The 20,934-nt window shown below is 43.8% G+C and overlaps 1 protein-coding gene across 1 annotated transcript in view; it reads right to left on the bottom strand.

Annotated features, from left to right (window-relative positions):
* The window catches only part of ITM2B (integral membrane protein 2B), a 38,828-nt gene extending 21,457 nt beyond the window's left edge, over positions 1-17,371 (bottom strand). Inside the window, exon 1 of the mRNA XM_006122968.4 lies at positions 16,938-17,371. Within this exon, the coding sequence (XP_006123030.1) occupies positions 16,938-17,036 (99 nt within the window). The 5' untranslated portion in view covers positions 17,037-17,371. The remainder of the gene's footprint in view (positions 1-16,937) is intronic.
* Positions 17,372-20,934: the final 3,563 nt, after the last annotated feature.

Here is a 20,934-nt window from a genome sequence, read left to right as displayed (position 1 = left end):
TTGCGGGAAGAGCAGACACTCTCTTTCGGAAGCTCTGTCTTCCTCCTCCCATGAGGAAGAAGGCTCTTCCGAAAGAAGAGGCTTTTCCAAAATTTGGCCCAGTGCAGACAGGCCAAATTTCAGAAAAGCCTCTTCCGAAAAAACTTTCGGAAAAAGGTACTCAAATTGCGGAGTGCAATTTGAGTACCTTTTCCGATAGATCATTATAGTGTAGACATAGACTCAGCCATAACACTTTGCAGAAAAAGGCAGAGAAGCTCTTAAAACATATTTAGTCGTGATAATAGATAGACGTAATTTGTAAGTAATTATTTTGGGGAACAAGAAAAACAACAACTTGTAACCTCATAAGCCTCTATAATTACTCCTTTCATGAAGTGTTCCATTCTCTTGCTCTTTTCAGTTCATTTTCTAGTGCTTCTGCATTTTGTTCCAATCTAAGTATGAAGATTCAGCAGCACCAAGCTAACGTCTGGGGTAAAACTTTCAGAATTCTAAGGAAAACTCTTAGGAGGGGCACGGAGACAAAAAAGATAATCTCATGGGGATTTGCAGGTAATCATCCCCTTTTGTAGATTTTTGTACAAGAATAGAATATTCTGGTTTAAGAAAGTAATAATTGCAAGTTATTTTACACACCCAGCCAGCTCACATTCTAAAAATTATGACAATTAGGGATGCATCACAGAAAAATACTTGCATCCATTTGTGCAGAAATACTCAACTGAATATTAGTCTGTCTATAGCAAACATAATGTGCTGTGAAGAATTCATGAAGTGTTGTGATCAGCAAGCAGCTACCCAAAAATACTAATCCATCTTTAAAAGTAGATACAATGGAAACAAAAATAAGATTGAAATATATTTTATAAGTGTTTCTACTTAAAAAATGATACATATTGCATTTGATCTGTACATAAATGAGATGCAGTATATGATCCAAAGTTTCCTAAATGGATGTTAACTTCATAACACACAAATGGGCCATGATTATCTATCTGAAAATTGAACCTACTTAAAAGGCCTAACATTTATATAAGCAGAATGATACATGCTGCTTAAAACCTGTTCAAAGTGGTTTTCTTGTGAAGATCACTGGTGTTCCACTTTCTTGCAAAGTCCCACGGTGTGTACTAAAAGTAGGTTGTATATCCTTCAAGGCAAAATTTGAGAAATTGCACTTTTAAGTAGACAGGTGGGAAGAAAAATGTTAAGTAAGAGATGAATAATAGACTCTCCAAAAAGGGTTTGTCAATAAGGGAAGTTAATAGTACTTTATAAAATTGGTCAAAGATTTTTTGAGAGAAAAGTGCAAATCATGGATTAAATTATGCTAACCTAATCTGATTTGTAGAACTGACATTTAAAAATACCCTTTCAAAACAACTCCATAGAGTCTGTTACCTGAAATCTGCTGAGAGGATGGAATTCTATTTATTGCATATTATGGATCAGAAATTAAGGCAGACTTTTACAAGACTTTCCAGTCAGGTGATATATACTGCAGGTCTGGAGGACTGTCATAGTCACATGCTTCTCAAACATTATTTTTGCCCCGTTAGCAAAACAGATAGGCATGCTGATCCTTTTCACTTGCTGTTTGAAAGATGGTATCCAGAAAATTTGGATACTTCTTTGACAGTGAAGCATGAGAACTTCTATTCCTCTAAACTGATTTTATTCTAACCTCAGCCAATGAGGTCTAAAAATTACTATAGCCTCTTCTACATATAATGTGATAACTGAAATCTGTAACCCTTCTGCAGCTACACTGCCAGTTTCTCCTTTTGGATTAGGGATGTTAAGTGTCAGTTAATTAGCTAATCAAGTAGGCAATGGAATTTCCATCGACTACTTGATTAATCGATGGGCAGAGGGGGCACTCGCTACCGGTACCCCTGTTGCAGATCTGCAATTTAAATGTAGTAGAAGCCAGGTAGGGTTGCCAGATGGTTTAACAGCCAACAGCCCCCTGTCCCCCCCCCCCCCCCCCAAAAAAAAGAACAAAAACAAAAACACACCACCAGAAGAAAATTCTGTTGAGGAAAAAAAAAAGGGGGGGGGGGGGACAACAGGTATGGCCGCTTTAAGAAATGCCTTTGAGGCTTTTTGGCCCTAGCAGACTGCCAGCAACTGTCCGCCATCTTGTCTTCCTGCTCCGGGCCAGACAGCTCCCCTACGGAACCAGGTAAGCAGGGATTTTCATCTCCTGGCAGGGGAAAAGCAATTTTAAAAATACAGGACATTTTAGGTGTCTGGTATTTTCTGAATTTTTTTTACTGGCTAGGAGGTGAAAATACCAGACTGTCCGGGTCAATACTGGACACCTGGCAACCCTAGAGCCAGGTGCGCAGGCTTCCCAGCTCCTACTATATTTGAACTGCAGAGCTGCAGTAGGTTAACTCTTGGGGCCAGCACAAGATGGGACTGAGCAGTCCCAGCTCACACCGTCTCCAGGACTGCTGCGATTCTGCCTTTTAAATGTAGTAAGAGCCACCTGGCACTGCTTTTTAAATGTACTGAGAGCCAGGTAGCTCTTACTACATTTAAAAAGCAAAGCCGCAACAGTATGGGACCCAATGCAAGCCAGGACCGCGGAGTCCCAGCTCACACTTCGTCTCCCGTTATAGTTCTGCCTCCCACCGCCCCCGAGTCGGTGCTGGGGGGAAACCAGGTTTTAAGCCAGCTCCCCGCCAGTATCAGCTCCTGTTCCCCGCCCCCTTGCTGCAGTGCTATTGTAGTCTGAAAGAGCTCTGTGTAAGTGTGAAAATCTCTCACCAACAGAAGTTGATCCTATAACGATATTATCTCATGCTCCTTATTTTCTCTTGCTGCCTCTAATACAGAGGCAGCGGGGGGTGGCAGGAGGGAGGCAGAGCGCGAGTAATTGAGTAGTGACTCCACTACCCAATAAGCCTAGGCCTTTCAGGTATTCAACTACTCGACTAGTAACTTATATCCCTCTTTTGGATACCAAAATAAGCAGAGATGTCCTTCTAGTCAAAGACTCAACAGTTTGAATGGAGTTTTTAGTTTCTCTTTTACCACTCATAGCTGGAATAAACCAAATACCTAAATAATGTAAATTAATCAGTTAGCTAGCTGGCATAACTGAGAATCTTTTCACTTTTCTAGAAAACAAAGTATACTCACTATGGCTACGTCTACACTACAGGCTTCTTGCGCAAGAAGCCTTTTGCGCAAAAACTTCTTGCGCAAAAGCACATCCACACATCACAAAAGCAATGTGCTTTTGCGCAAGAGAGAGCCCACACTGGACACTCCTGCGCAAGAAAGCTCTGAACGCCACTCACGGAATGGCCATCAGAGCACCTGTGCTTTTATCCATAGGGGTTTCTTGTGCAAGAAACCCCTCTGGAGCATCCACACTGCCCTTTTTGTGCAATAGCTATAGCGCTAAAAGCAGGTATGCCTCAGAAAAGGAGGTTTACCTACAGAGGAAAAAGCCCTCCATTCTGCCATTTAACTGTCCATTTAATTGCACAAGAGCTCATTTGAGGTGTGGATGCCCCCCAGGTTTTTGCACAAAAACCTTGTAGTGTAGACATAGCCTCTGAGTATTCGTTTTCCTCTCCCCTTGTACAGAACTGGGAAAGCGGTTAGCATTCAAACAATTAAAGAGCTTTACGAAGCATCACACCTTTTATTAAGATCAATGGGATTAATACTATTAGCAACCAAGAACTCAACCGAATCAGTCAGTTCATCCAAACTGAATGCCAGCACAGCCACTAACAGTGGCACAGGTCCTTTCTGGCTTTGGAAGAAATGAAAAACACATTAATGTCATCAAGGCTTGAACCAGCAAAGATCATGTTGAAAGGGAAACGTGCATCTGAGAGATCAGGACTGTTAGACATGTCTGAAAGAAAGGATAGTTTTATTGTGCACCTTCGTTCTGACACTAGAGAGAAAATAAGGGGCACGAGATAGTATCATTTATCGGTTCAACTTCTGTTGGTGAGAAAGAAAGGTTTTCACACTTACACAGAGCTCTTTTAGACTACAACAACACTGCATACAAAAAAGAACACAGGAAATGGAAGAGGAATATATATCTTAGCAAATTAAAACCACCTGTCTGAATGTCACATAGTCATTAATACCAGAGCACAGAGGCTACAAAGTGCTACCAATTCAGTATGGAAGCATTTTATACCAACTGTACATTTGTGTTGAAGGCTAGGAATGTAAATGGTTAACCAGTAAGCCTCACCCTTAACAGGTAAGGCTTATCAGCTCCAGTTAACTGGTAGGGCTGCTCTAGCCCATTGGGGACCACTGCAGGGTAGGGACTAGGGATGTTAACTATTCCATTGCCTATCGACTAGTCGAGGAGTCACTTCCACATTCATCCTTTGAAATGCACAAGAGCCCCCACTGGAACTCTTGTACATTTCAAAGGAGGAATGCGGGACTCCACGTGTAGCCCGGGGCCAGTGGGAAGTCCCGCTGACTCTGGGCTGCACGCGGTGTGCTAGCTTTGAAGTGTACAAGAGTCCCCAGCAGGGGCTCTTGTGCATTTCAAAGCAGAAGCACAGCATGGCGCCCGGGGTTGGGGTGAGACTCAAAGTCCCCCACTGACCCTGGGCTCCATACTGCACTGCCAATTTGAAATACCACACAGAACTAGGGATCAGCTAGAGATTCTGGATCAGCTGTGTGGCACTGCCTGTTTGAAGTATCCCACCTTCCGCCTCTGATAGAGGCAGCAAGGGGGTGGGTGGGAAATCAACTAGTCCTTAACATCCTTACCAAGGACTGCTTGGGCCAGCCAGCCAGAGAAGTCCCTTTCTGTGGTGAGCCTGGCCCAGGCTTAGCAGTTCTAGTTAACTGGTGCAGGCTGGAGCAGTTCCCCGCCAGCCCCGCAGGGCTTGCCACAGGAAGGCACACTCCAGGCAGGCTGGAGCAATCCTTGTCAGCAGAGGGCTCAGCCTGGCTATGCCACAGGCAGAGACAGTCCAGCCCAGGCCAGCCACAGAGGGTGAGGGTTAACCAGTTAACCAATGAAACAGGATTTTACATCCCTAGGCCAGAGTGCTTAGCACCCTGCAGAAGCAAGCCCTTTATAAGCTCACTGTGGTGGTATTTAAATACTTTTGCTAAATAACAAGAGGATTGTCTATTCAGTAATTGCAAATGTTGAACATGTGAATTAACCAAACAGCATCATACACAGCAGCTTTACAAATTAAATTCAGCTTGTCCTACCATTTGGAATGAGCAACTTCTGTTTTGAGCACACAAAATGACAATATAGCATTTTATTGTCATCATGGTGAGGATGGGCAAGTAAATTGCCTTGGCTGGCAATTTTTCACGCTAATTTTATATGGCTCCTTAAAAAAAAAAAAAAAGAGCGAGAATCTTGCCATTGGATATGACATGATCCACAGAGTGAAGAGACCTGAGCCCCATTTCAGAGTCTATTAAGGATACAGTGTGTGACCATGAGCCAGATGCTATACCCACTAACACATAGGTTCCCAAACTGGGGGGGCGTGCCCCCCTGGTGGGACATGAAGAAATTCCAGGGGCTATGAGGGGTTCAAGGCAACCAGCCCACTCCCCTGTGTCAATCCTCCCCAAGAAAGAGCCCGGTCCATCCAGTTAAAAAAAAAAAAAATCAGAAAATGCTGGGGGGGGAGGGGTTTTTGGAGGGGGGGAGGTTTCTCAAATTAAAAATGGGGCGTGATGCCGAAAAGTTTGAGAACCTCTGCACTCAAGTCTTGGTATTTATCTCTTCTGTTTTGGTTTCCCTATCTGTAAAACTGGGAATGATATCCAGTTTTTAAAGTGCTTTCAGTCTATATACGAGAAGCACTTTAAGTCACACTAAGGATAAAAAAGTACTACAGTACATAAATGGTAAGGTGATTAATGTTGTCTAATTAAATAGCACTCGTGACGGGTTAATCCAAAGCAATACAGAGAATTTTGCCAGTTATCAAGTGAAAAAATATTGTACAAGAAGACAATGCATCAGTATTTATTCTGTGATTTGTAGTTTATTTTTTAATTACAATACTTCACAATGCTCTTGCAAGTACATTATACAGTAGACTTCCAATAATCTGGAACCTTTGGGACCTACTGGTGCCAGATTATCGGATATGCTGGACTATCAGGAGGTACTAGAAGATGATGATATATATTGCTGCCTTGTGATTTGTTTTTTGCTGAAGCTCACTCACTAGGCTCTTGCCATACTGATGCCGGACTATCAGGAGTGCCGTACAATTGGATGCCGGACTATTGGAGTTTTACTGCAATACATACTCATTTAAAAATTAGTCTTAGCGCACTGCTGAGAAATATGCAGCAAATGTTTTGTTATACATTTAAGAATTCGTAGTGTTGTCTACTAAAAACAATTATATATCAGCCTGCAAGCGTACCATTAATGTTACTTCATTACATTTCCAAAGAGTAATAAAAAAATGTTACTGAACCCAAAATAAGTATTAACAGTATCACTCAGGGAAGCCAAATGCTGAGCACCACTGGAATATGTATAAACAAATTATCTGCTATTAGAAAGAAAAAAAAATCATGCAATAGTAAAAGATATTTAACCCATTTACAAGGTCTGTTCAAAAAATTCTGATAATTCAGTTTTCTATTGAAAAATGAAGTTTCTTTGGTATGTTACTGTGAAATGTTCTGATTTCAATTTTGATTTTTTTTCCAAACAGAGATTCAAAACAAAATCATTTTGCCTCTCTAATCTTAATACAGTAAAAATGTTCCATCCTGATAGAATAAGTGTTTCATCTTCAGGTTTTTGTTTCAACTTTTATTATATTAAAATAGTAATTATATTCTATATTTAACATTATTATAAATCAGTAGTATTTATCTGTATGTTTTGACATCAAAATGATGTCTTAATAGTTTCAAATTTTTATTTTGCATGAAATTTCATTCTGATTTGAAATTTTGTTTTCATTTCAAGTGTCAGAATTTTCCACAGAACAGCAAATGCAGATTCTGCACAGCTCTACTATTTACAAGTACATTATACAGTTGTACAATGTTTACATTTATGCAAAATTCTTTAGATAATATCAGGAAAATACACACACACACAAAAAGTGTAACTCAAGGTACATCTACACAGCAACATTATTTAGAAATAACTAGTGTTATTCTGAAATAACTTAGCCCACATCTACACAGCAGGACGTTATTTCAAAATAATATCAAAATATTGTCAAGCTGGGGAACTTCTTACTCCAACTCCTGTAACCCTCTTTGTACGAGGAGTAAGGGAAGTCGGAGGAAGAGTGCTCTATTTTGAAACAAATGCTGTGTAGATGCTCCCAATTTCTAAATAAGTTATGCAATTGACCTAGCTCAATTTGCATAGTTTATTTCAAGTTAAACCCTGCTGTGTAGATGCACCCTTAGGGATTTGATATCACAATGGTTTTCAAACTTTTTAAATTTGCAATTGGCCAAAATATTTCAAATCGAAGAACAGATCCTTTTGGAAATCTTGCATAGCCTGTGAACATTTGCATTTTTCTAGAAACACAAATTTCAAAATTATTTCATAACATCACCTCTAGTAGCACATTGTAGTGCAACGCATGTTATTTTTCTAAGCACTGTATAGCATAAGGGCATATCTTACAGAAACACTATTTATGACAATTTTATGCACAAAACAGTTATGCAAATACCTTTAGCAAACTGACACTTGGGTCAGTTTTTGAATGTGACAACAGCGAAGATGTTTAGACGTAGTCTATGTAAAACAATTTTCTTCTGCCCATGTATCCTCCCTTCCACATACTGAACTGATTTCACCTAAAATGGCATTCGCAAACATTAACATTGTCTCGTTAATCACAAAATAAATAATTGTCAAGGTACTTACTGTGGTGGTGTGATGCAAGTATCTTGTTTAAAATATGAAGTATCAATGTACTGGAAACTTGGGAAACAGTATTTTATGATGAATGGTAAACATGAAATGTCACGTTTACCATTCAAGTCAAGAAGAGATTTAAAACAAGAGAAACACAAAAGGAAGTGAGATATGGACCATTTACAAGAACTCCTCCACTTCCGTATGTTCATTTCAACTGAATAAAGAAAGATTTGCAACTAATGTTCTCTGCTTAAGGTCAGAAAGTGCAAGAAATTAATCCTAAATTTCCAAGCTACACCATTAACTGTAATTGTTTTTGGTACAATTCCAATGAAACAAGTTGTTTTTTTCCTTTTAATTTATAATTACTTTGTGAGTACAGGCAGTCCCTGGGTTACGTACAAGATAGGGACTATAGGTTTGTTCTTAAGTTGAATTTGTAAGTCGGAACTGGCTCCAGATTCAGCTGCTGCCACTGAAACTGACCAGGGGCTGACTACAGGAAGCCGGAGGCAAAGTTGCTCTGCCCCCAGCTTCCTGGAATCAGCCTGATCAGTTTCAACAGCTGCTGAATCTGGAGCCTGGGACAGAACAGCTGGGGCGCTGTCCGGTAGGTTCCCACAGGACCAACCTGGCAGCACCCCAGCTGCTCTACCCGAGGCGTCCCGCAACAAAAGCCTGGTCTGCTGGGGGGGGGGCACACTAAGTGCGCCCCCTCCCGCCCCAGCAGACCAGGGAGACCCGAGCAAAGCCGCACAGGCGGAGGGACCCCGCCGCCCGTGTGGCTTTGCTCCTGTCCCCCTGGTCTACTGGGGGGGTCCAGCAAAGCTGCTGGACCCCCCCCCAGCAGACCAGGGACACCCGAGCAAAGCCGCCGCCTGGGCGGCTTTGCTCGTTTGCCCGAGAGCAATGCCGCCCAGCCAGCAGGATCCCCGCCGCCTGGGCGGCTTTGCTCGAGTGTCCCTGGTATGCTGGGGGGGGTCCAGCGGCTTTGCTGGACCCCCCCAGCAGACCAGGGGGACAGGAGCAAAGCCGCCCAGGCGGCAGGGGTCCCGCTGCCTGGGCGGCTTTGCTCCCGGGCAAACGAGCAAAGCCGCCCAGGCGGCGGCTTTGCTCGGGTGTCCCTGGTCTGCTGGGGGGGTCCAGCGGCTTTGCTGGACCCCCCCAGCAGACCAGGGAGACCGGGAGAAGCTTTTCTCGCTCCGGAGGACACGGGTGGCGACCCGCCGCCCGTGAGCTCCGGGGCGAGAAAAGCCCTGTTCGTAAGTGCGGATCCGACATAAGTCGGATCCGCGTAAGTCGGGGACTGCCTGAATTGTTCATTCGATTGTTGGCAACATCCTCAAAAGAGCTTTGGAGGCTACTGTGCAAAGACAATCATGATGTTAAAAGGGAGGTACGATATTTAATCAGTAGTGCAGATCACCATGCAAGAATTTGCCTCAGAGGGTGGCAAATAGCCTCTTATTTCCCTTTATTCCCTTTCTAAAGAATCTCAAAGTTTAAAAGAAATATCCAAGATTCTTCAGACAGAGATCATTAATATAAAAGTCCACATCCTTGCCTCTTCTCCTGCACCTATTCAAAGACACACAAACCTGTACGGCCAAATAAGGAAGTAACAGACATTTGCTCATCATTTGAGCCTGAACTGGAAGGTTAGCTGTTCTCTTTGGAGGTTTGGGACAAGTTCAATAACACCCCCACTAAAACAGTGGGAGAGGAAGAAGTCAGCCAGCTACAATTCTCTGTCCTATGTTTCTTTAGTAGTGGCACCCCAAAATACATAGCAAGCAAATCTATCATACTCCCGAGGAAAGTACAAGTTGTCCAGGTTAACTATCTACATTGTTAGAAGGGTGGCAGAATCTCCTACCAAAGCTTCTCTCCCCCTTTGGAGAAAGGTCAAAAGAGTCCAGACAGAGAAAACTTTCACCATCAGGGATAGGGTTGTCAGGCCTCCCCCAAAAAATGGTGCTACCAGGGAAAAGACATACATATCTGCAGAATAACGGGTAGCCACACAAACTGTCTGACATATTTAAATGAATAAAATCAGTTTTCCTGACACCAAAACAGGCACCATGACAGAGTATTAAATTATAACAGACACAGTATACAAAGCCAACACACCTTTTTCTGTAATCTTACAAGAACAATGGTGTAAGGTCAAAGATACGAGTCAAATATCTGAGTAAAATATGACAATATAGTTTATTGTTACCACTGTTGTATAACTGCAATAAATCGTATTATAGTGTGTCAAATAATGTGTCAATAGAAAAGTAATGATTTTCTGGATATGACTAGGCTATTTGTATGCATGTATCATGTTTGTATCTGAAGTTATGATTATTAACAATGCACCTGTAGTTCAAATGTCTGCCCATGCGGAAACACCCAGAAGGTGTTTAGACAGCACACTGTGGAGGGTCTATTCAAGTTCAATGGCCCATCAAAGAAAATTTAACTCACACTGGAAGACATCTGTCTATACTTAATGGACTTCCCTAAGGACCTAATATTATATTTACACTATGCAGCTTTTAGCAACACAGCCTTATTGCTAAACGTCAGCTTGTGTGAACACTGTTTGTTGGCTCTTTCGTCCACAAAATATTTCCACCTGTTATGACAGGGTTTCGCTTTGTCGAGAGTGGCCCATAGGAGTTCTATGTGTATCCACACGACGTTTTGTTCACTGTTGACCATGCATAGGGTTGCCAGATTCCGCTAATTTCTGTCCACATAAGTTTTCCTCGTAAAGTTAACATGCACATAAAGCAAGGGAATGTGAACTGAGGTGTGTGCTCATTGCACACAACAATAACTGTGAGAGCTGTTCACTCCCTCTGAACCATAGCAGCACTCTGATTGGATGCAATCAGCATACCCTGCAAATTCTAGGTATATATGCAGTTGTTAGGAAAACTACCCTATTCCGGGAGACCACCTTAGTTACAACAATCTTGCAGCCCACTGAGATGATGGGGGACCATTCATGAGACTCACTCCCTAGCCTAGGTTGCCCAGAATTGTTCTGGATTATAAAAACATAACATAAGAACGGCCGTACTGAGTCAGACCAAAGGTCCATCTAGCCCAGTAGCCTGTCTGCCGACAGTGGCCAGCACCAGGTGCCCCAGAGAGGGTGGACCAAAGACAATGATCAAACGATTTGTCTCCTGCCATCCTTCTCCAGCCTCTGACAAACAGAGGCCAGAGACACCATTTCTATCCCCTGGCTAATAGCCTTTTATGGACCTAACCTCCATGAAATTATCTAGCTTCTCTTTAAACTCTGTTATAGTCCTAGCCTTCACAAACTCCTCTGGCAAGGAGTTCCACAGGTTGACTACATGCTGGGTGAAGAAGAACTTTCTTTTATTAGTTTTAAACCTGCTACCCATTAATTTCATTTGGTGTCCTCTAGCTCTTCTATTAGGAGAACTAATAAATAACTTTTCTTTATCCGCCCTCTCCACACCACTCATGATTTTATATACCTCTATTATATCCCCCGTCAGTCTACTCTTTTCTAAACTGAAAAGTCCCAGTCGCTTTAACCTCTCTTCATATGGGACCCGTTACAAACCCCTAATCATTTTAGTTGTCCTTTTCTGAACCCTTTCCAAGGCCAAAATATCTTTTTTGAGGTGAGGAGACCACATCTGTACACAGTATTCAAGATGTGGGCGTACCATAGTTTTATACAGGGGCAGTAAAATATTCTGTGTCTTATTTTCTGTCCCTTTCTTAATAATTCCTAGCATCCTATTTGCCTTTTTGACCTTTTTGCTTTTCTTATTAGATTTTTACACTTGATTTGACAGTGTTTATGTTCCTTTCTATTTATCTCACTAGGACTGGACTTCCACTTCTTAAAAGATGCCTTTTTGTCCCTCACTGCTTCTTTTACATGGTGGTTAAGCCACGGTGACTCTTTTTTAGGTCTCCTGCTATGTTTTTTAATTTGGGGTATACTTTTATGTTGGGCCTCTATTATGGTGTCTTTAAAAAGTTTCCATACAGCTTGCAGGGATTTGGCTCTAGTCATTGTGCCTTTTAATTTCTGTTTAACTAACCTCCTCATTTTAGTGTAATTCCCCTTTTTGAAATTAAATGCCAGAGTGCTGGACTGCTGAGGTGTTCTTCCCACCACAGGAATGTTAAATGTTATTATATTATGGTCACTATTCCCAAGCGGTCCTGAAACGGTTATTTCCTAGACCTGATCATGCGCTCCACTCAGGACTAAATTGAGAATTGCCTCTCCCCTTGTGGGTTTCTGTGCCATCTGCTCCAAGAAGCAGTCATTTAAGCCGTTGAGAAATTTTATCTCCGCTTCTCTTCCTGAGGTGACATATATCCAGTCAATATGGGCATAATTAAAATCCCCCATTATTATAGAGTTCTTTATTTTGGTAGCCTCTCTAATCTCCCTCAGCATTTCAATGTCAGTATCGCTATCCTGGTCAGGTGGTCGGTAATATATCCCTATGCTAATTTCTTATTATTGGAGCATGGAATTACTATCCATAACAATTCTGTTGAACATATTGATTCATTTAATATTTTTATTTCATTTGAGTCTACATTATCTTTCACATACAGTGCCACTCCACATTATGAATTTGAACTAATAGCAGCATTCTAACCAAGGGACTGAGGATCTTCTGATCATTTAGAAGCAACCAGAGACTTAACCAGCCAGCAGTTTACTCCTTCGCAGCTACAACTCTGATCCAAGAACCTTATGATTACTGTATGCATTTTATTCCTTTAACCAATTTTAATTCACCTTTTATATTTTATAAACAAACCCTTAGATATTAGATACTAAAGGACTGGCATCAGCATGATTACTGAGTAAGATCTGAGTTATATATTGATGTGGTCATCTGGGATCAGAAGCACCCCTTTATTGAATGAAATTGGTTTTAAACAACCATTAAGTAAATAATCATAAAATCTAATGACTGGGTGTTGAATCCAGGACTGTAGCACTGAAGGAGACTGCATTTCTGACCCCTTTTTGTTAGCAAGTTTACTATTGTTGCTAGGTTGGTATCCCTCATGAATGAATAACCAAAGGGTCTATCTGCCCTTTTCCCCCAGTAGCTTGTCCTGAATTTGGTATTCTCAGTTGTGACCCACAGTGACAGTGATTATCCAGGTCTATGTCATTCGAAGACTAGCTATGACCCACCAAGGTGTGACTTCATAATTTCATCACAAACCCATATTTGATGGGCATCTACCTTGAAAAAGCCAATCTGATGTCTGGTATTGAAGGAATTGACCAACAGGTGTTGAAGTTTCTTGAGGACCCAGAACCCTTTAGTGGGAACTGGTACTACTGTGCAAGCTCTGTCAAATATCTGAAGATTTCAGGCATCCCCATAGAACTCGAGCTCCCAAGGTATTACATTTCAACATTTTCCCCACATTTTGTTTGTGGTGAAATCACGTAATGAAAGACACTATTGTACTGTATATGAGAAGGGAGACAATTAAGCATGCTATGGGAATCTGCACTAAAATATGTTGAGTTTTGGCCAAGACCATAGCATGAGAAATTTCATCACAAACAAGAGTTTGGTCCTTAAAATCAGAGGTTTACCAGGAATACCTCCCACAACTGTAAGTAGGAAGTCATTTTTGCAATTCCACAATACCATCTTGATAGAAAAATTGTTGATAAATTAAAAGTACTTTCATTATTGATGTAACAGGTCTGAACACACTGTTAAAGCTTTACAATAGAGGGTCTCTTCTACAAGAAAAGTTCAATAACATGTTCTTTTAAATAGTAATTTATACTATATTTCTCCCCTTTGCCACCTCCTGCCAAGTACATTTTTCTCATAATCCCCTTCTTCCAAGGTTATTAGCAAGATACTCAAGTGTGCATTGGTTATTTTGTACCACATTGCCAGCATAATTTGGCTGTAAATCTTGTCTAACCAGTCCAGAGAGGATTACCCAAAGATGATCTTACAATAAAACACAGCTGAGGTAGGGAACTGCATCAGTGCAATGCGATGAAGATGGCATGCAGCAGAGGAAGGCAATGCAAAAGGGAGTTTTATACCTCTGTTGTGTACTGCCACTTCCCCCAGCTTCAGCTTCTGTCTCTTTTGGTCATTCCTGAAGATCTGCCTTTGTACATGAAGAATGTCTGGTTTTCTAGCATCTCTGCTTGGAGACTTGGGGTGAATGCTTACCATGCAATTACGCATGCTTTCCTTTGCCAATATTCTTCCATTTTCCCTTTCTTTTTTTTTTTTTTTTTTTTTTTTTTTTTTTTTTAAGTCTGATACTAAAATGTCTCCAAGGACTTTTTTTTTCCCACAAAATAGTACAGCAGTGTGTATTTTAAGGTCTATTCTTGTGTTCTAGACCTATTGTTATGCTATAGAAAATAGAAACTCAATGTTATGAAATACTGGCTTAATATACATGTTCTCATAACATCATCATCTCAGTAATTAGGTGCCTTCCAGCAGCGCATTAAAACAATGTGACTAATACCTATCACTTCTAGTTTCTCTCTCTCTCTCTTCTCCTCCCCCTTCCCCCCCCCCAAGAGAATTGTGCATGCAGAATAGTTGTTTTGATATGGTTTGGATTGGTAATGTTGCTCTGTTTATAATAAAGACAACAAGACTGAGTGGAAGATGGTAAGATTTACAGTGGTTCTTAGATCGTATGGGATTTCAGATACAAAAAGCATTTTTCTCAATATTGACAAGACCACATGTGTGTGCCGGGTAACTTCCTCTCTCAACCCCTCAAATAACTATAATATACTTTGAATTTCTTTTACTTCTGCTTTCAAATAAACATGCTTGAAAAGGAATTCTTCTGAATAGCCTTGAGGCATGCTACTGAGAATGGGGACCAGTTCTGGACAAACTTCTGTTAGTTGTCAGAATACATTCAAAGCCCCACCATGCCTTAAGAATGCTTAGTTTATGCTGAAATTGTTGGTAGTACATAGCATCCTTTCCAAGAATTCTATTTTAGAGCTGTTTTTTAAACTCCAAGTTGGCAGATTCTGGCCCACATATCTGTTAACAGCGGAGAATCCAGAGGAACATATAAGTAGCTACCATGAAACTAGACAGCCTTCTAATATGTTTAGTAAATGTTTTCAGTTTCTATTTCCAGACAAGCAAAACAGTAATACAAAGTAGAGCACTATTAATTGCTAATCCTGGATCTTATTCAGTCAAAACTACTAAACTCTATAGGAATGAACTCTTGGTCCCATTCAAGTCAACACGAAGACTCCCATTTTCTTCAATAGGGTAGAATTTCTCTTCAGAAGCTTTTCCTGAGAAAGACTGGCCCTTAATTAGTACCCCAAATATTTTCTTAATAGCTATAGGTTTAGAAAACTGACACACAGTACATGCCCAGCAGACCCAACTACATAATTCAAATGTGTGAGTCATTCAAGATTTTAAAACATATAAAAATGGAAAGATATTTATGTACCTTATGTATAGTAGTTTAAACAAAGAAATTTTAAAATCTAACAGTGTTTTTGTTTTAGTGTTAAAAAGGGTCCACAACTTGGCAAAATTAGTTCTGAGACAATTTTTAATTGTAGGATTATATACTGTATGGTTTTCCTCTTCAGTAACTTGAAAAATAGCCAGGCTGCATTTTGTTCTTTGCTTTATTTAAACATGTAAAGTTTTGGTCCAAACTAGGGATGTAACAGTGTAGTCAACCAGTTATCCGATAAGCAAAAGCTTATAAGTTAATGCTATAGACTACATGCATTCCCCCCACCCCACCCCCAAAAAAGGGCTGCTGTCATCCTGCACTGCTGCCTCTGTATGGGAAGCTGCAGCAGCACAGGGCAACAGACAGCTGGTCCCCAAGGGAAGCTGGTTTTTAAACTGGCTCCCCTCACGGACCAGCTCTTGCCTTGCACCCTGCACAGAGTGGCAGGGGGTTCCTCGGAAGAGGGGCCGGAGTGCACTGGCTACCAGCCCTGCCCCAGGAGACTATAAAATAGTTGAGTAATGGATAAGAATTAATGAGGTTACTCAACTATTCAATTAACTAATACTTAACATCCCTAGTCCAGACTGACAAACTTAAATGTTATCTTAGAATTAAGGCTCTGACATTAAGAGACAGCAGAAAAGTAATCAGATTTCCAGTAACAGTCCCACCATCATAAAAAAAGAGAGTAAATACCTAAAGCAATTTCCCAAATTTGTCACAGTGCCCCAACACAATTCATCTGATTGTCCTCGGGTGAATGAATGTCTTGCTGGACACGAAGAAGTGTGTTTATGACTCCTGGGTAACTGTTTTTCCATCCAAGCTGTTAATATTTTGTAACTGAGCAAACCTTGTCACTTTTGCCCTACTGCAGACGAGACATTGGACTACTATCAAATTCGTTCTCTAGCTGTGAGGTAGCATACGCTGCGCTGGCAGAGGGACGGACTCAATCTAATGTCTTTTCCTAAAGCTTCCTACGTTGCTCCTGAGCAAGAAACCAGCAGCCCCTGGCAACCCTCCCCCAGTGAGCTTGAACTACGGATCCGGACTGACCGCCCCAAAAGGAGAGGAAAGCAGCATAAAAAAAAAACCCAACCCCAAACTGGCCGCGATCCAAGCGCTGTCGAGCTACAGAATCCCAAAGTACGGGGAAACCGAGCTGGGAAGCTTGTTCTCACGTCAGCCATTTTAGAAGCCTGATCTGCAAAGGAGATTGCTAGCCCGCAGCTTCTGCTTCTCCCCTCGCTCCGCCACCCTACACTGGGACATGGGTCGTTAACAGGCACCTCATCTCTCTGCCCCCGGGAGGCCTCTCGTCTCCCAGCAATAATCCGGGGCGGGCTGGCTTGCAAGGAGCCCAGGAGGCTGCCAAGTTCTGGGTTCAGTGACCCGCCTCCCCCGCTGCTAATCTGCCTCCTCGCGCGGGACAAAGCCACTCGGCCCCCTCCGGGTCTGGCCAACGTGGGTCTGGCTCCCTCGCCTCCCGCTGCGGCTTCCCCCGCCCAGCGCTCACCTTGGCGTCCGGGCCCAGGATGAGCACCTGGCTGTTCTCCTCGTCCTTCTTGCTTGCCTCCTTCTGCGCCAAGGCGGAGTTAAACGAGACTTTCACCATGGCGGCGGCCCCAGCTCCTGCAGGGACAACGCAACGGGGGCGAGCCTGGCCGAGGGTGGCGGGTTAAAGGGCTTCAGTGCCCGGGGCTCGGGACTCTTCAGCTCCCCTTGCAGTCCCGTCCGGCGGCGGAGGTGCTGGCACTGCCGGCGCCTCCCGAGGGGGCGGAGGAAGGAGACGGAGGAGGCGGGGCGGACGGGACGCGGACTGGGGGGCAGGCTGGGCCCGGGCCAGGCAGGGATCTGGGAGCGGCGTCCTCACAGGCGGACAGGCTGCGCGGGGCGCTTCCCAGCAGGGACCCTTCCTCCGGCGCCGCAGGGCCACGCAGAGGCGGTCCCGCCTCAGGAGCGCCACCTGGACTCTCTGCCGCTTACTGGCGTGGCGGCTTGGGGCAGTCCCGTCAGTGCTGCCCCCCTCACTCGTCAGATCTTGTGTGTGAAGCCCGGAATCTGCCCACGGAGCTGCAGGGCCGCCCCTCGAGCCTGCACAGAGGGCTACGATGCAGATGTGTTTGCAGGATCCAGCCCTTGGCCTCTAGAGCAGAGACTGGCCCCCCGTTACTTAGTTACTGTGTACAGTGCCTAGCATAATAGTGCCCTGGATTGGTCAGTCTCTAGGCCCAGCAATAACTAATCTCAGTGCTCATATATATATATATAGCCTAAAGGTAAGTCTCTTCAGGCCATGTCTACACTGGCAGATGTAATGTTCTGGCAGGTACCACACTGCACTGACTGGCCTCCAAAACTGCAGTGGTGCAAATGATGGCATCACAAACTAATTCTGGCACCACACCATTTAGCCTCTGAATACATTAACCACAACGGGTATTTCTCCATGCTTCTGCAGGCCCTTGTGGATCACCATGCGCTTTTCGGAGACATTAACGCAGGCTGGTCCTGAAAGGTGTGTGACACGTGCATCTTTCGGACCACTGGCCTGTTCAGGAAGCTGCAAACAGGAACTTTCTTCCTGGGCCAGAAGATCAATGTGAGGGAAGTAGAAATGCCCATTGTGATCCTTGGAGACCCAGCCTATCCTTTAATGTTACTGTTAATGAAACCATAAACAAGGGAGCCTTGACAGCAGCAGTGCCTGGAAGCCGAGTTTGAACAGCCGGAGATCAGGAGTATGAGAGAAGCATAGCAGGGAGACATAAGGATCAGGGCTGTCTTGAGGCAGCAATTTGATGATGAAAGTAAAACTTGTTGCCCTGCATGGGACTGCAGTGGTAGTGTTGCTAGGGGGTTACTCTGGTCCGTGCGCTGCACTTAAGTGTCCATAGCTTTGCTTGGGGCATGCTTGCTTGCGAGTAATGGAAGAAAGGTTGCTTTAAAACACATGAATTTCATTTATTAAACACAGTAAATATAAGACACATGTGAAGCAAGAAACAGTTGCACTGGACGGGTGACAGAGAGGGGGGGGATTAGTGAGGCATGCCCAGAATGTTTCACGGGATTGTATATGTCCAAGTTTCATATGCAGCCCTGCTGTCCAAAGTGCTGTGTGGCTGGGGCGGGGGTGGGGTGAGTGCAGTTTTTCAGAACTAAACTGCGTGCAGATGGGTGTGGAGTACATCAGGAGCTTGCAGGCCTCTGCATGGGTGGAGGCTAAGAACACAGATGTGGAATGCAGTGGGTGGCACCCAGGGACAGGATAGTGTCCATATTGCATTTGCAGTTCTGGGGACTGTGTGGAAAACAGTTTGGGGACACTTGCAGCAGGAGGAGGGCCAGTTGAGCAGCTGCTCTGTCTACAGTACTAGCAGTGCCTGCAGTATGTCTCCATAATGATTAGGAGCCACTGTGTGCTTGCTTTATGCTCCCTCTCCTGTTTCGGTCCACTGTTGAATGGCTCCTAAGCCCCTGAAGTATCCACAGGGTCTTCAGAGCACAGAAGAGGTAGCCTCCAAGTATATTATCCAGCTCTTTGTAGAACCTGCAGGTTGCGGGTACAATCAGAGCAGCAGTTTGCTTCCCAGGCCTTGTGGTAGGCATTTCTCAGCTCCTTCATTTTGCCCCTGCACTGCAGTGCATCCCAGATATGGCTTCTTTCGGTTTTCCTATGGGCAGCCTCTTGAGAGCTGTCTGTAGGTATCATAATTCCTACATCTGAAGCACACTTGGGACTGAACTGCCTCTCTCCCCAAATGCTGATAACATCCAGCACCTCAGCATGGCTCCAAGACGGGGATCTCCTGGTGTGTGGAGCAGGCATGGCCAAATGGGAAGATGCACTGAGAACACAACGCAGGTCACCCAAGCAAACAGGAAGGGAACTGCCAAATTTCAAAAAGAATGCAAAGGGAAAGTCTGAGGGTTGGTCAACTCAGAGCAAGGCAGTAGAGCTGAAACAGATGACTAGAGAGGCAAGAAAAGGCATTGTAGGAAGGGCGCTGGAGGCCTCTCACGATGCAGTATCACACCACCGTGTCCACACTGAGGCTACGTCTAGACTACATCCCTCTGTTGGCAGAGGGACATAAATGAAGCACTTCAAAAGTGCAAATGAAGCCGGGATTTAAATATCCCATGCTTCATTTGCATAATCACGTAATGGCGCCATTTCGAAATTGAACCCTTCAAAAACGGGGAGCTTTTTCGAAAGATCGTGTAAACCTCATTTTTCGAAAAAGCGCCCTGTTTTCGAAAGAACCACATCTAGACTGCTGTTTCAATTTCGAAATAGCGCTTTTTTGAAAGAGCGCCATTATGTGATTATGCAAATGAAGCATGGGATATTTAAATCCCAGCTTCATTTGCACTTTTGAAGTGCTTCATTTACATCCCTCTGCCGACAGAGGGGTGTAGTCTAGATGTAGCCTGAGACTCCAGTGCTGTATCCAGAGTGCAGCAAGCTTTCCACTTCTTGCGGGGGTGGTTTACCTAGAGGGCAGCTACTGCAGAACTAGTGAGCACTAAGTGCCTTGCCAGAGTCCACCCTTCAGAAAGTTACAGCGCTGGGGGCTGATTGACTGAGCAGTAACTTGCCAGTGTAGACTTGGTCTAAGTGTCAAGCTTGGGAGAAAACCTCAAAAATGTGAGTGTAAATCTTGTGGAAATGAATCTGCAGACAGCCTGCAACAATTAGGGTTGCCAGGTATCCAGTTTTCACTTGGACAGTCTATTTGTGGCCCCTATCCAGTAAAAAAAACAAAAAATACCGGACATGTAAAATGTCCTGTATTTTCTGTTTTTCTTGGACAGAAGGCTAGCGGGGACATTTTCTGTACCACATCTGACGGGGAGAACGGGAGAATTTTAAAGGTGCAGCGACCTTTTTTTTTTTTGCTCAACAAGTTTTTTTCCTGCCATGTTCGGGATTTTTTGTGAAAGTATCTGACAACCCTAGCAACAATAGCTTTGAGGAGTATGAACTGCTCCCCTGCTCATCTCACTGAGGTGAGGTGGTATAGCTACCGTGGTGCAAGTGGTGAAGTCATACAAAGGCCCAGAATTTAATAGGGGATCAACTAGGTGGAGCAGGGCTTCAGAACTTCCAATGGTGCATTGGTCCCAACACTACTCATTCAAATTTGGGCCAGCTGCCTGTCTATCTGGCCAAATTTCAGTTATCTTGTGACAATGTGTGGAAAGATTGAAGCATAACTCAAATCAGGGGCGGATGAGAGTGCCGCGGGGTCCAGGGCAGCACCGCGGAGCCCCGGGCAGCGAAATTTTGCGGGGCCCCACCTTTGACACGGCGCATGCACGGGGCCTTGGGAAGCGTGGGGCCCGGGGCAGTGAAATTTTGCGCCACCCCGCCTTTGACACGGCACATGCGCCGTGCCGCCATGGCGCATGCGCGGGGCCTCGGGAAGCACAGGGCCCGGGGCAACCGCCCCACTCGCTCTGCCCTAAATCCGCCGCTGACTCAAATTTAGTCCAATCACCCCTCC

The sequence above is a fragment of the Pelodiscus sinensis genome, chromosome 1 (genome assembly GCF_049634645.1).
Source record: "Pelodiscus sinensis isolate JC-2024 chromosome 1, ASM4963464v1, whole genome shotgun sequence".
In the NCBI taxonomy this organism is placed as follows: domain Eukaryota; kingdom Metazoa; phylum Chordata; order Testudines; family Trionychidae; genus Pelodiscus; species Pelodiscus sinensis.
This window is presented reverse-complemented; position numbering and strand designations above follow the sequence as displayed.